Raw genomic sequence first — 15,168 nt, forward strand, 5'->3', positions numbered from 1 at the left:
GCTCTGACAGAGTCAGAATCCAGAGGTTCATCATTGGGAAGAACTACATAACCTGTTTAATCACAGGGAAATGAAGCTTGCTTTGGTGTTCATTTAAATGTGCAAAAGTGTTGACCTATATAGAGATTACTTCCTTTAAATCATTTTCAAGCATTTCATCATATATTTTCTTCATTGACACTATACTGCCTATCCTTTGTAGTACACTGTAATAAAAAGGTTTACTGTATGTGGAAAAAAAAGTATTAAAAATAATAGAAAAATAGGAGGAAAAAAAGACAAGAAAATGTAAAAATTTAAAAAAAAAAAAAAAACCCAAAGCTACACAGGTGTAAAATCTGCATAGCTGAAAGAGTGCACACGGGCAGTTGGGTCAGAGGTGGAAAGAAGCAAACTAATCCAAGGTTACTTTCTCCAAAGAGATGAGTGAAAGAGAGGAACGAGAGGAAGGCAAGAGGTTGGACCTCTGCTCTGCATTAGCACTGCTCAGTGTGGTGCCAAATCGATGCAGTGTAGGAGAGGAGTGGCTCCACCACTGTGCAGCTCCCTATCAACTTCACAGCTGCATCCAGCCCTGTCATATGCCACTACAATAACGTGCAGAGTAAACAGGTGATGAGTCAAGATTTCTGAGGTGGAAAGAAATGAGCTGCCTATAAATATATACCTAGATGAACCCAGGGTGTTTTATATAGTCTCAAATAGACTCCCACATGGAGCAGGGAGTCTAAATAGAAGACTCTAAGACAAGAACTACTAATGTGAGTGTTAAAACTACAGCTCAGGCTCTGTCCCAACTTTGATCCTCCTCACTTTTGGTACATGGTACAGAGATTAAGAGTATGCTCCCTTTAAGGGTTCTCTTCTGGCAGTACCTTTTCCAATGCCTCACTCCAGGGACTCCTCATGGAGTCCTGGATGACTGGGCAAAAGCAAAGATAGGTATTTCAGTTATATTCTTCAGAGGCAGAATGAATATGAACATTTAACCTTATTAACATTCTGGGTCCACTTAGAAAGACTGTTCATCATTTGTGCAGCTAAAGCATGTCCATAGGGTTTGTAAAACTGGAGCCTGATAGCAAGAAGTTATCATTACAGTGAGTGACAACTTGGTGATGTTATTCTTTGTTCATATGTTTATTCTGAGGCTCCCAGATGGCTTTCATTTCAAGGTCACTCAAATGTTGTTCACCATTCCGTGCCTTGGAGGATATTTGCAGACATACCCAAATTGCAGCAGAGCACACAGTGAAGCAGGACATAAGTGTTTGTTCTAGAGAGTTTCAGCACCAAAAATAACCTGTGGAAGTACTGTTCACAGATGCAGTGAGTATCCGGTGTGGGGCAGGGAAATTTGTATTGTCAGTCTCTTGCAGTCATGAGCATTGTTTTGGTACCCAGTGTTTAAAATCAGAGGAGCAACACTATGTATGGCCAGATACAGAAGGAAGTTGTGCATGTCTGGGTTTGCAAACTTCCAGTTTCCAAATGTATCTACCATATGTGAAGAAGCCAGAAAAAAATTAAGGTCACAAACATTATAAAGTAGCATAAATATTGTAAACTGCTGTTTAGCAACCAATACAGAGTGTAGGAAGAGATGAGTACTGTTTATTTTACATTGAAAGTGTGTATTTATTTGTGACTTGGCACCAGTTCCATAGCAACTAGCTGGCTTCTATCTAGGAAACATTTTTTCACAGCAAGGGTCATCAGACACTAGAACAGGTTGCCCAGGGAAGTGGTGGAGTCATTATCCCTAGAAGTGTTTAAAAAATGCCTAGATGAGCTGGTTAGGGATGTGGTCCAACAGTGAGGAGATGTTAGATTATTATTGGATCTTAAGGTCTTTTCCAACCATGCAATACTATGGTAAGCCTAGAATATTGAGAATTTGCTTTCCTCCTAAAAGATAGGCTTTTCATGTGTTACATGTTCTTTGTTACTTCAGAACAATGTCAGCTTTGCCTAGGAGTTTTGAAGATGCTTATTATGCTCTTAAGTGAGCCCTCTCCTCTCTCATTATTACTGAAAACTAGCTGGCCTAATTTCTTTCCTTGTAAGATCAAAATATCTTATCCTGGTGAACAGGGTTTTTGCGTTCCTATTTCTGCTGAGCTCCTTTCCCTTTTCTCCCTGTTGCTTTGGAAGTGGGAATCCTTTATTCAAACAGGCAGGGAAGAGACTGACCAGAGAATAAAGTGTTTTTTTCATTAATTAGTCATTCTCAAGAAAAATAAAATGTGGGTTTTTTTAGTTCCTTGAGAACTTCATTGGAGTAATGGCACAAAAAAAAAAAAAAAAAAAAAAAAAAAAAAAAACACAGAAAGAAACCAAAGGAGGAATCTTTCTGAAAGGAAGAAAACATTTCTTCCCTGGCCAAGCAAGAGAAAAGGCAACTTGTGTAGTTTGAAATGACCAAGATAAAGAAATCTTGGTCCTGATCCCTTTATCACAAGAAATGTAAAGTGTTGAAGCAGACAGTAACTATGTGGCTTCTTTGTCATTTTTCCTCTCCTGGTAATTATGGAGCTGTAATTTAGGCACCAAATATTTCTGCACATTCTCAAGCCAAAGTTCCAAATTTGGCTTATTATTTCAGACCTAGAGGAAGAAGTAAAACAGACACTGGAATAAAAACAGTGACAGCATATTGATCCCCAGAATTAATATTATTCTTCTTGAACTTTGTGAACATTGAAGAAGCAGAATTAAGCCCCCAAACTTTCCAGATCTGATGTCTGCATGTTAATTTTTATGTACTGTTACTGGTTAAAAGGTATAAAAGTAAGTAAAGCAAATACACAGGACCTAAACAAGTCTGTAAGTACATGTGGTAGTTTCAACCCACCACGAAGTGAGGATACAATTCTAACTCTCAGCACAATTGTAATGATAGCTGTTTCCCTCTATAATCATTTTGCCATGAAACTTATGCCACACCATTTTTTTCCCCAGTCATAGAAAATACCTTGAGTAAAACAGTGGAGATTGTTTTCTCCCATTTTTCAGAGAAATAATGTAAACTTCTTTGATGTTATAAACAGAAGGATTACTTTCTTGCCAAGAAGACAAATGACCAGAAGTATTAGGATGGCTGCAAGTATATCCAGGCTACTAGCATACTTTAATTTTTTATTGTACATAGGGATGATGTGATTTTTATTTCCACAGTCACAGGCCAGCTAAATGACCACTTCTGCCAAATGAAATGTTACTGTAACATAACAACAACGTTGAGAGGCACACACAAATAGCACTTCTGCATGGGCTTCCTGCAAAAGCAAAATTCTGGATTTTGGTGAGAATAGTCCGAGATGTCACTGCAAGCTTGAGTACTCAGAGCAAAACCTAGCCTAATGTTTTGTGTTGTGGCATTACAAGGCTATGTATAAGGAGAAACAACACTGTCATGGGGTCGAACAACATGTGACAGAAGTGCAGTGGCTGTTACCATGATGGAGCTGATAGTGGGATTGGAAAGCTCTTGCATGAGAATTTTTTCTTCTTTGAGGTTTCCCCAGCTTTTGTTCCTTCAGTTTCCTAGTGATTGACACAGATACTCTCAGTGGAAATGCGACTGAAAGTGCCTCACAGATTAGTCCAAATCTATGAAGAGTGCAATCTAGTAAAAGTCACTGGAGAGATTTTGTTCTTCCCAGGGGAGCAAGGATACAGCAGGGAGTGACAGGAGGGTGCAGCGTCATTAGTCAGCAAGGTCTGGTCTCATTCCAGCAGAAGAAATAGATATTTTGACCAGTTCATAAATCACCTGCATCAGGAATGAGAACTGAGAAGGTAGGAAGAGAGTACAAAACAAATTTATAGATGCTGGTATGTGGATTTTTTTTTGTCTGTGTCTACCTAAAGTTTCCACAATCTTCAAAGGTTTCTCAGACTTTCGTATTCAAGAGGCTACCTAAAGCTGACAGAAAAGCATAAACATCTTTTGCAATCTTACATCATTGCTGCTAAATATTTTTCATTTCTGAAAAATAATGTATTTTACATGTCAACTGCTGCTTCTGATCTGATACCTTAGCTTGATATTTCAGTGTAGATTTACAGATGCAGATGACCTACTGATGTATCATGTTGGGCACAGGTTGAGAAATCCTTCCCCAATTATCTGGGTTTTTGTAAGAGCTACCAAGGCTTTCCAGCCTTCAGAAGAGTCTATGAACTATTCACTGCTCAGGTAAAAATCTACATTTAGATGGGTGATGTCTATAGCTAAACTTGAAAATATTGCTGCAACTTCTAAACCTCAGACTGTGTTCAAAGGCACTACCTCGGTTCTCTTACTATCATTAAGATTCAACAAAAGAGGGCAGTGTAATTATTCACATTTTACAAAGACAGAAAGAAAACTGAAATTAGAAACTTTCTCCTAACTTTTACTGTTTGCACTTTTAACTAATAACCTGTTTATTCTTTCATGATTTAACATTTTTTAATGGTTTTTAAGTTCCTTAGCACACTGCTATTGCTAGCTATCAATACCTTGAAGCAATGTGAGAGCATTGCCTTTTAGTAAAAATGAGGCATTTTAGCACTTAATGTTTAACATGCTCATAGTATTTCTTACACGTTTTTGCTTGTGCTACCTTTCACGTACAATCTCTTTAGCGAGAAGAATACTTTTTGTTACTGTTCCTGATAGCAAAAGTGGAGCTGAAGGAAGTACAAACATCCCATTGCCATCTGAGTGACCCAATTCCTGATCAATAGTGCAATAAAGGCTTCCATAGGAAGGTAAAATGCTGCTGCTAGAAAAGCTGTTCTCCAAGCCATATTCAGTAGAAAAAGCATTTTGACAGTGCCCATTTATCAAGAGCAGCTAGATATAGAAACTCGGCGGGGTCTTGTGTCTCAGGCGTTAGGGATACCAGCCCTAGAAGGACTAAAGCATTGTGTGGTACTATGTATTGAGCCTCCTTCCAGGTGGCAAACAGCTGCACCGTTTTATAAAACTTCAAAACTAAATCTGAAGTGCTTGCTTTCAGCCACGAAGTGCTATATTTAATTGAAGCATTCTGTGAACCTTAGAGCTCGGGCACCCAGAAAGATGGTGAATATTTAATATATTTGTTTTGCATTTCCACCGGTCAACAGAAGAATGAAATTCCTTAACTACTTCTCTTTAACTTGCCTGAAGAAAGCACGGTATGTTGCTAAATCGCTTTTCACTGGCCCTCCCGAGAAACAACTTTAATCCTTGTTAGAAAATTGCAGAGTCTGGGCCTGACAAAGAGCTCATGCCTGGTGCATTGTGAGTGCTGGGAGCGGGGCAAGGGGAGCCCTTTACAGCTGCGTGTCTCCAGCCTGCCTCAGCTGGACTATTTAGGGCAGGAGGTTTGTCAATTCCTCCTGACAATGGTGCGAGTTTTTCAGTGCCTGTAGCCGAGCCGAGCCCCGTTGGGGATCAATGCTGGCCATTCACGCTGCACCCTCTTTCATTGCTTTGGTTTGTTAATTTAAGACTAAAGATCCGCTGAGGGGGTTTAGGGTGTTTAAGAAAGCTGATGAACTGTTTAAGAAATCTGATGAACTGAGAGCGTTTATTGCCCTGGTGTGGCAACTATTGGCACTGAGGGAGCTGTGTCCTTGTTGACCCTCTTGTTATTAAAAATGCACAAGTGCTGCGCTTCTCAATATTTCAACACTCTTTCATTGTCAATACCACCTTCTGAGCCCTTCAGCTTGTTGCTTGCTCTAAAGATCTTCTTAGATTGGGTTTGAAAACTTCACCTTAAACACTAGATTAGACTGATGTTCTGTTTTCCGTGCTCCTGTTGATTTGTTGAACCTTCCCAGGGCTGGAAAGCAAGTAGCAGCTTGATGGGGAGATGGGCTGCTAATATGATTTACCAGTCTACAGTCATGCACAATAAGTGTGAATAAATACAGGGGTCTCACAAAGTCAAGCCTAGCCTTTCCTTTTCTCTTATTTTTTGCTTTAAAAGAGGTATCTCAGGAAAATGAAGTGAGTAATGCATGCCCTTACAGGAGCTGGATGAGCTGTGAATAAGGAGAGGAGAGGGAAACAAGGAAGCAAACATATTTTTGTTAAAGTGGTTGGCTGCTGTTATGTGCTGATGTGAAAAAATACGTAATAAACATTTCCTGCTTTATTCTCACATCGACAACAGCCGAGAACATGACAGCAATACCATTTAATTGACATCTGCAGGAGTCTTTTCAGTGCCATTGTTACTAATGGGAAAATTACTTCTTCTTAAACAAGTTTAAAGTACTTTCAAATTATTATTATTACTCCTATTACTTTAAAACTGTGTCATCTCAGGACCATTATCTCATTGATTAAGCTGTTAAGCTTGCGGTAGACTCCCATAAGTCACAGTAGATGCATCTCAGCCTCTATAACATTCTCATGATTGTCTAAATGTGTAGCCTCGGATTCCACCTCTGAGAGACATTTGTGGTGCTTTTGCATTTTAACAGGCTCCAAATGAAGCGTTAGGGAAATATTTACTTTCTTTCTTATGAAATCCAGTATGTTTATGCAGCTTCAGCCTGTACTAAGTGCTCGAAACTATAACACAAACCCTAGCCACAGGTACCTCTAGAAGAATTCTGGAAGTATACTGGAATATGATTTTTGTCAAAAACACTGTGGAAATTCTAAATCATAATGCATATTTTTCTGATATTCAAGAGCAGCCATATTTTTTTTCTGAACAAGGTACATTGACAGAAGAGCAAGTACCATAGTGTCATTTCACAGTCACCAAATGTTTCTAGTGCAGGTTTTAACAAATCAAAGCTAGTCAGGAAAACTTAGTTGTTGTTGTTGTTTTTTCATTCACAAATTTGAGAAGCAAAATTAATTCCCTCCGGTTTCTTACATTTGTTTTCAGTGCATGTGAGCATATCCCAGATGTGGATATACAGAGTCTAATTTTTCACTGCATCCGTCCTACATAAATTGTCTGGCTGGGCCTTAAAACCCTTTTTTGCCAAACAAATAAAACTAGGTCTTTCTCAGCAATCTTGCACTGTTGAGTGGGGCTAAAAGAGAAAACCAATCACAGAATTTTTGACCCTGTCTGTAGTTTGTATGAGCATGTTTGAGCCCCTTCTGCTTTCCACTTAAACCGAATGCAGCACGTATGTGTTAGTGGCTTTTTTTTTTATGGCAGAGTGTCAGTTTTGAGACAACTCTACCACTAAAATCATTCTGTCTACTGCAAATATGTTAAAGATTAACAGCTGTAGAGTTTGAGCAATAATGTAATAATTGGGCTCATCTTATTGCAAATAACAATAGATATTCTGAGTAGAATGCTTGGCATACAATTTTTGTGCTTATTAGATCAATACAGTCCCCCAAGTGAATAAGCTCAACTGCATTTTATTTTCTGGACATCTGTATACATACATCAGTAGTTTACAGTTGCCCCTTGGTAACAACTCTGTCACATCACCTTATTTTGCAGGTACTTATAGAGGAAATCAAAACCAGCATGCATGTTTGGAGTAAAATAATATAAGTAGTGTAAAAATTTCATTTGGTGATGAAAGTCCAGTATGTTATGGATAAAAAATCAGTTACACTTCTTTTTTTATTAACAAATCAAACTACTTTTGTGAAAAGCACAGCTATCTGGATTTTTTTTTTTTGTGTTGATTTTGCTCATTTCTGTAAAATAGTAAATTAATAGGAGAAACTCTTTTAAAAATTGAAAGTAATTACTTTCCAATTGTTTTAATTAAAATACATTTTAATATATTAAAGGAGAACTGAAAGCTATTATTATGTAAAAATCTTATTTCAGACTTAGCTTGAAACTGGTAGTTACAGTAAAATGAGACTGTTTCCTATAAGCTTTTTCTAGAGAGCTTACATTTTGATAAAAGAATTCTATGTATATCTTTTGTTACACCTGGTAGCCAGTAATTTAGCTTCAGTTTTTTTTCTTCATTTGTTCATATAGATATTGCTAATGAGACTTTGGATCCTTCCTTCATGATGCATCCCTTCCCAAACATGCTTCATTCAGTGTTTCCTCTCTTTGCATAGCTGTGTATTTTGTAAAGACACAGGACATTACGTTAGAAAATAATTTAATCCTCTTGCCTGTGGGGAAGGAGACTAGAAACAGAGCTAGGACACAAACTTTCTTAATCTCTCTTTAAAATAAAAACAACCCAAAAAAACCTCTTCATTTTTGCTTTTTGGCTAAATGATCTTTGGTTGGTATTCTACAGAAGGGAAAGGAAAGTAGCTACAACTGTATTTAGTAAAAATCTCTTTTAATCCAGTTAAAGTGCAAGAGTTATTATAGTAGCTAGTTGGATCTGAGCAGATTTTTTTGCCATAACAGACACAAACAGCAGAGAGCTTATTCTTACCCTGTCTGCTTGTGAAGCTTTGAGTGAAAACATACCTGTGCCTAAGACATAAAAAGGAACTGAGCTAGGCTGTAATTATAATTAGTCATTTACGTAAATTAAAACCTTAATGTGGTTATTTTGTGATGAGTGGAATGGTTGTTTACTACTTCAATACAGTTTTCATGGATTTCTGATTTTTTTTTCTTAATAAAAAATTGATTTAATTTGAAGAAAGCAGGACAGCTTTCATAGTTTGATGCTCTTTCCTGTTTGGCTTGCAAAATCTAGGTATTGCAAACTCTCTCAGAAGATACACTACTTGATTTGTTCCCTTGCTGTTTTAGCTGTCAGTTCTGTCGTGTAATTGTGTATTTAATATGCATTCTTACTGGCAGATAGCAAAGTGCATAACACTGTTTTGCTTGAAAATGTTGTAACTGAAAGATAAAATGGCAGTTGCTAATTCATGTAAAGAACAGTCTAGGTCAAGTTATTTGATTTCCTGCTGGCATGCAATTCTCTTAACAGGAAATTATATCATTGTTGACTTCAAGTGCTGATCTGTGATCATTTCAAAGTGTTTCATTACCTCTCATTACCAAATCTGTTAAATGAATACTGCAAGATTGTTTAGTGAGGTTTTTTTATCATTTTTTTCAGCAATGGTACAGTGGCTCCATGAAAGTCATATGCATGTGGTTGGCTGATAGATTAGACCTTCAGCTTCACGTCTATCAGCTGAAGACTCTCATCAAGATAGTGAAGGTAAATAAAATATATTTGTGTTAGGCTGCATAGTAAAGAGAGAAAAGATGCAAATCATTTATATGGTCAAGTACAGATCACACTAAAAATTAAATTAAAAAATATAGGTGGGCTGAAGTTACAAACTTAGATAGTTTCAGGTTAAGAGGTTGGATTTTTTTTCATAATTGGAGCAAATTTCAGAATGAAAAAAAATATACTAAAACCTCTAATGTTAATTATATGTGCCTTAGCAATTGGCATCCATTCTTGCCTCAGTAACAATTCAAATTGTTCCAAGGAACACTGGCAGGTTACTACTAGCTGTAATGCCCTATGGAGTTTCTAATAAGTTGATTGTTATACTGCTGTTTTTTACTTTTAACTTAATAATGCAAATTATGTTCTTTCTCTGGTTTTTTCACTTTCCTGAACAGAGCTACTTTTTTTTATGTGATTACTAGGTTCAACTGAAAACAATACTCAATATATTAGGTAATATTTTACTGTCTTTCGTATGCTAGGAGAAGTATCAAAGGAAATACCAAAGCCTTCAGTTCTCAGCCGTTTGCACTGATCAATGTCAAATGCTCGTGGGCAAAGTGTGAAGTACATTGCAGTAGGCAATTACAGGTTACCTTCCATAAAAGAAAGTTTCATCCTAAATCACTTTCAGATGTCAACCAATATACTTAAGCAAGAAACAGAAAAACTTTGCACTTTTTTTCCCCCTTTTAATTCTGTTATTTAACTCTGAACATTCTTGCTATCTATATAAATGTGGAATAATAAGCACCTGTTGTCAGTGGTGACCATGATTTCTTAAAAATATCTTCCCATTAAATTCAGGCAAGACTGTCAAATCAAACAGATTTTAACACGTGGACACCAGATTTGCAGCTGCACTTGTCAGGATTCTCTAGCTAAAAGGGAAAGAATAGAGCAAGAGATGCAAGAAAACAGTCATAACAGCCATGGCATTATGACTCTCTGAACCACACAAGCGTAGCTTTGCTGCTTCTGACCTTCTCTGGAAACAAGGTTTAGCTCTTCATTATATTATATGCCAAAATGGCAAAAGCAGTTTGCTGTTTGTGGTTGAAACGACTGGCTTTTGTGAAAGGTTTAAAGCTTTTCTTAAGTGAAGAGAGTTACCATCTGGGAGAAAAGAGAAAAAGTAACTGTCACAGGATCTAAAACTTGTGCCCAGTTAGATGTAAGAATGGGCAGGCTGAAATATACCAGTTAAATATCACCTGTGAGATTAAAAGAAGAGGCTTTTGCAAAACTGAACTTCATCAGCACTGTCAAACAGCAATCCCTTTGCAGGCTGACACACTGGTTAGCTGTGTTCAGAGGAAGCAGGCTCCCAATGGCAATGAAACACATTGGGTTAGGGCAGTAGCCTTCTGTGCCAATACACCTGATCAGCTTTGCACACAAATTCCAAGTGTGCTATTCCATGGCACCTTCAAGGTTGAAGAAATTTATGTCAGTCATAGAGGTTCTGATGAATGTGTTGAAAGACATAAAATCGTGCCCACCTGTGTGGTGAAGAAGACAGTACTGATAAAAACTGGAACCCAGCAAACAGTAGGCTGCTGGGAAATAAGAAACAATGGTTCAAGGAGAGTCTTATAAGAAACGTTCACTGCCAAAGCCCAGCTGGAGAGAGGCACGTGGTGAGGCACAGTTCCTCCAAACTCTGGAGTGAATGAAGGCACTTTTCGTGTTGTTATTAGAAAAAAACTTGGAGCCTGTGTTGCCCCTCTCTTGGAAATAATCCAAAAAAGGGGAAAAAAATAGAAGATCATTTTTAAGGGACATGGGATGACTAAGAAATAGATTATTTCATGTTTGGCTGCAGCAAAGGTAGTGGCATTCTTAAGAATGACCACAAGAGCAAAACACTGCTTGCTCCTATTAAAGCCAATACTGAAGGATGCCATAAAAATCTCATTAGATGTCTGAGACACATACATAAGGATGTGACTGAAGAAGAGTCAAGGACCAAGAGGAAGATTGGGGAGAAATAAAAAAAATAAGCTTGTAAGTGAACATTATTATCCTGCAAAAATATGTCAAGAGAAGAGGAATTACTGAACCCTAGAGTGCTGGTCTGAGAAGGGGAGGATTGCTATGTAAAATGGAAAGAAAATGCTGTAGGACCTGTTAACAGCATAAAAGGAAATTGAATGTGCAGTGTTATAAAAGGGGAATGTAATGGTGACACTTGAAAAAGACCAGGCAGGATACTTACAGGAGTGTGTGAGCAAAACATAAGCTGCATCCATCGATTCTGAAGTTGACCTATGAAAGTCAAATAAACCTCAGTTGCAGTGATTCAGACAAGGTTTAAATAATCATTATAGATAGTGGCAGAGAAAATTCTCCCAGATGCATGTTACCCATTTTGAGAGGTCTTTTGCACTTCTCTGAACTACTGAGTGAAACAAGATCATCTCTTTTCTCTTTTTTTGCTCTAGGGACTGTGCACAGTCTCATCTGGAAAAGAAACAGGCCTGACAACCCTTAATTATTTTCCATTTCCTTTTCCACATAGTCTCTTGCACAGACATTGGGACCTCATAGTAGCAGTGTACACAAGATTAGAAACTAGCTAGGTCAAGGTGTCCTTAAGGTTTTAGGCTATCTTCAGGAGAGGTTATTTCAAATATGCTACAGTCTAAAATTAAGAAAGACAAAGTAGATGGGTTTCCATTTGTTCACTTGAACATAGTATCAATGAAGGAAACAATTTCAGTCAGAATTCTTACTTGATAGAAAGCTAAAGAAAAAAAATGTTCTACTGTCTGCTGGTTTACAGGAAGGCTGGATATCAAGGGAAAAAATCTTAAGTGGGGAAAAAATAAGTAAATGTGTAGATTTGAGTCAAAATGTTGATGTCAATGTAAATTAACTGAAGTAGTCACCTGAGAAACATTCACAGTATAGATAACAATCTAAACATTATTTTATTTTTCAACATTTGGCCTATAAATGTCAAGGTAAATGCAAACAAAATCTTATAATGGAGAAAGAAACAGACATTCACATTTTCTGTAAAATGATAGGGCTACCTGAAGGCAAATTTGCATGCCAATATGCAGCTGGAAGAATTCTTTGTTGATTTCTTATTAAATGAAACAAATGAAAGTTGTTGAGAAACCTGCATACAGTAATAGAATCATAGAATCAACCAGCCTGGAAGACACCTCCAAGATCATCCAGTCGAGCCTATCACCCAACCCTAACCAAACAACTAGACCATGGCACTAAGTGCCTCATCCAGTCTTTTCTTGAACATCTCCAGGGACAGTGACTCCACCACCTCCCTGGGCAGCCCATTCCAATGCCAATCACTCTCTCTGGGAAGAACTTCCTCCTAACATCCAGCCTATACCTACCCCGGCACAACTTGAGACTGTGTCCCCTTGTTCTGTTGCTGGTTGTCTGGGAGAAGAGGCCACCCCCCACCTGGCTACAACCTCCCTTCAGGTAGTTGTAGACAGCAGTGAGGTCCCCCCTGAGCCTCCTCTTCTCCAGGCTAAACAACCCCAGCTCCCTCAGCCTCTCCTCATAGAGTTTGTGTTCCAGGCCCCTCACCAGCTTTAGAAATGTACAGAACAGAGTCTTTTAAAGAAATGACCATCAAAGTGTGGCTTGTGGACTCTCTAGAGTTTCAGCCTAGAAACGAAGACTGCAAGATGTTTATCAAACTCTAGGTGAGAGGTCCCTAACTCCGGAAGACATGAAGCTGTTGCACCAGCATAGTAGAAGTGGCCAGTGTCTAGTGGGAAACTGCTCAGACTTGCTAGAGACCAATTCAGGATATTTTCTTTATGCTGCAGAAAACCTACCGAGACTTCAGATTGCAAGGCGTCCTGGAGGCAACACTCAACAGTAAAACCTACGACACTGTTCACAGCCGTCTGACCGTAGAAGAGGCCACAGTCTCAGTCACAGATGCTGGAGGACTTCAGGGCATTAGTATGAAAGACAGTGATGAAGAAGAAGGGTGATATTATTTCACCAAGAACTTGGAGTTCTGGGGTGATTGGGATGATGGTCTGGGCAGGATGTGTTTGGCTCGGGGTTTTTTTTTTTTGTAACTTGTCCTTGTTGTGTTTATAGTTTTGCCTTATGATACAGGCGCAGAAATGCAATTTGCTCCTCTTTTTTTCTTTTTCCTTTTTTTTTTTTTAATGACAGTAAGATTATCAGAGGGAAAGTGCCAAGGACATTTTGAGAACAGTGGTTGTAGCATATTTTAATGTATAGCTTTGCTTAGGGCTGTCAGAACCCTGGCATGGAGTTTGAGGTCCACTTGTGGTTACGTTTCTTTCCCTTTCGTTACCATTTGTTCTTGTAGCTCCATCAGATATTGATGTCTTGTGCAGCAGAACAAAATGTGTGCCTCACTTAAAACACAGCTATACAGGAGTAATTCAGAGCCCTATGTAAAAAATAGTGTATTTTCAGTTTTACACCCTGTTTACTTCTTTTTTTGTGCTTAATTTTACATTATTTTGTGATGTGCATTGAAAAGTTTTAATCTTTGGCTCACTGTATTTTGAGGTTGGTATATAAGTAGTAGGAGTTTGAGAACTGTCAAACACATACAAACTACTTAGGAGTGCTGTTGTGTCTATTCTTTTTGCAGGTTTGAAGATTATCTCATCATGTTGAATGTCAGTAAGCTTGCCATCAATGTTTCTATTTCTGTGGGAAAAAAATCAGGCAATAAGAACACATTTTGGTGTGTCCCCTTCTGCATCTACCCAAGTTTGTATAGAATTCTACAATTAAAAGATGTTTTCAATATTTCAAACCATTTGAACTCTTATATGATTCCTCAAGATAGCAACTGTGGGGTTTTGTTCTAAGATTATATTATGTTAATTTATAGTAAATGTGTATCTGATCTACAAATGTACAGCAAACAAATATTCAACAATATCATGCCTTTATAAAGAAAAAAGGCAAACAAAACCCCCTCTCTGTTAAGCAAACCACTAGTGCCTACTACCTGTTTTCCTGTGCTGTAAGGCTTCAGGAGTTTGTTGGCTTCAGGAGTTTGTTGAAGCATGCCAGGCTGCAGGAACTGGAACAAGATGGATATGGCCATTTTCACTTCTTTGTGCTGTGATGGAGGACTCAACCAGAGGTGTCATGAGAGACTTGAAGCCTTTGAGTCGCTCATGATTCTGCCCCCGGGGTGCATGCAGCTGCAAGCAAATGCACTTTTCAGGCAGCAGCAGAGTGGGAGACAGCCTCTGTAGGGCCAGGAGTGTGGGGTGTGCACAACAGGTACCCCTCCGCCATTTTTGCATGCACAAGTAGTTGTAGAGATCAATAGGATCTCCCCTTAGCCTTCTCTTCTCCAGACTAAATAACCCCAGTTCCATATGGGGACTAACCCATATGACATAGAATCATAGAATCAAACAGGTTGGAAGAGACCTCCTTCCAAAACCCTCACCAGCCTTGTTGCTCTTCTCTAGACACACTGCAGAACCTCAATGTGTGTCTCATGCTGTGGTGCCCAGAACTGAACAAAGTACTCAAGATAAGGCCTCACCAAGGCCAAGTACAGGGGCACAATCACTTTCCTACTCCTTCTGAACACACTATTTTTTATACAGGCCAGGATACCATTGGCCTTGTTGGCCATCTGAAGGCACTGCTCATTTATGTTCAGCCAGTTGTCCACCAGCACTCCCAGATCCATTTCTACTAGGCTTGCTTTCCAACCACTCTACACCAAACCTGTAGTGCTGCCTGGGGTTCTTATGACCAAAGTGCAGGACCTGACACTTGTTAAAGCTCATCTCATTGGCTTCAGCACCTGTATTGGTCCTTCCAGATCTTTCTGTAGTGCCTTCCTAGCCTCGAGCAGATCAACACTCCTGCTCACCTCAGTGTTGTCTGCAAATGCTGTGGGTGCACTCAATCCCTTCATCCAAATCATTGATAAAGATATTAAACAGAACTGGGCCCAATGCCAAGCTGTGGGGCACTTACAGAATTTAACTCAGTTTACCACAACTCTTTGGGCCCAAC

At 38.7% G+C, this 15,168-nt stretch overlaps 1 protein-coding gene across 19 annotated transcripts in view; it reads left to right on the top strand.

The window, feature by feature from the left end:
• The window catches only part of CADPS2 (calcium dependent secretion activator 2), a 315,634-nt gene extending 300,687 nt beyond the window's left edge, over nucleotides 1-14,947 (top strand). For 10 of the 19 annotated variants that reach the window (XM_064142027.1, XM_064142021.1, XM_064142016.1 and 7 more), the window contains 3 exons: nucleotides 9,022-9,126; nucleotides 12,957-13,123; nucleotides 13,769-14,947. In XM_064142027.1, coding sequence (XP_063998097.1) covers nucleotides 9,022-9,126; nucleotides 12,957-13,123; nucleotides 13,769-13,991 — 495 coding nt within the window. In that variant the 3' untranslated portion in view covers nucleotides 13,992-14,947. Of the gene's footprint in view, nucleotides 1-9,021; nucleotides 9,127-9,629; nucleotides 10,904-12,956; nucleotides 13,159-13,768 lie in introns of those variants that run through there. The other 9 variants (XM_064142029.1, XM_064142031.1, XM_064142025.1 and 6 more) reach the window with 4 other exon arrangements.
• Nucleotides 14,948-15,168: the final 221 nt, after the last annotated feature.

This window comes from Pogoniulus pusillus, chromosome 4, assembly GCF_015220805.1.
Source record: "Pogoniulus pusillus isolate bPogPus1 chromosome 4, bPogPus1.pri, whole genome shotgun sequence".
NCBI classification, from domain to species: domain Eukaryota; kingdom Metazoa; phylum Chordata; class Aves; order Piciformes; family Lybiidae; genus Pogoniulus; species Pogoniulus pusillus.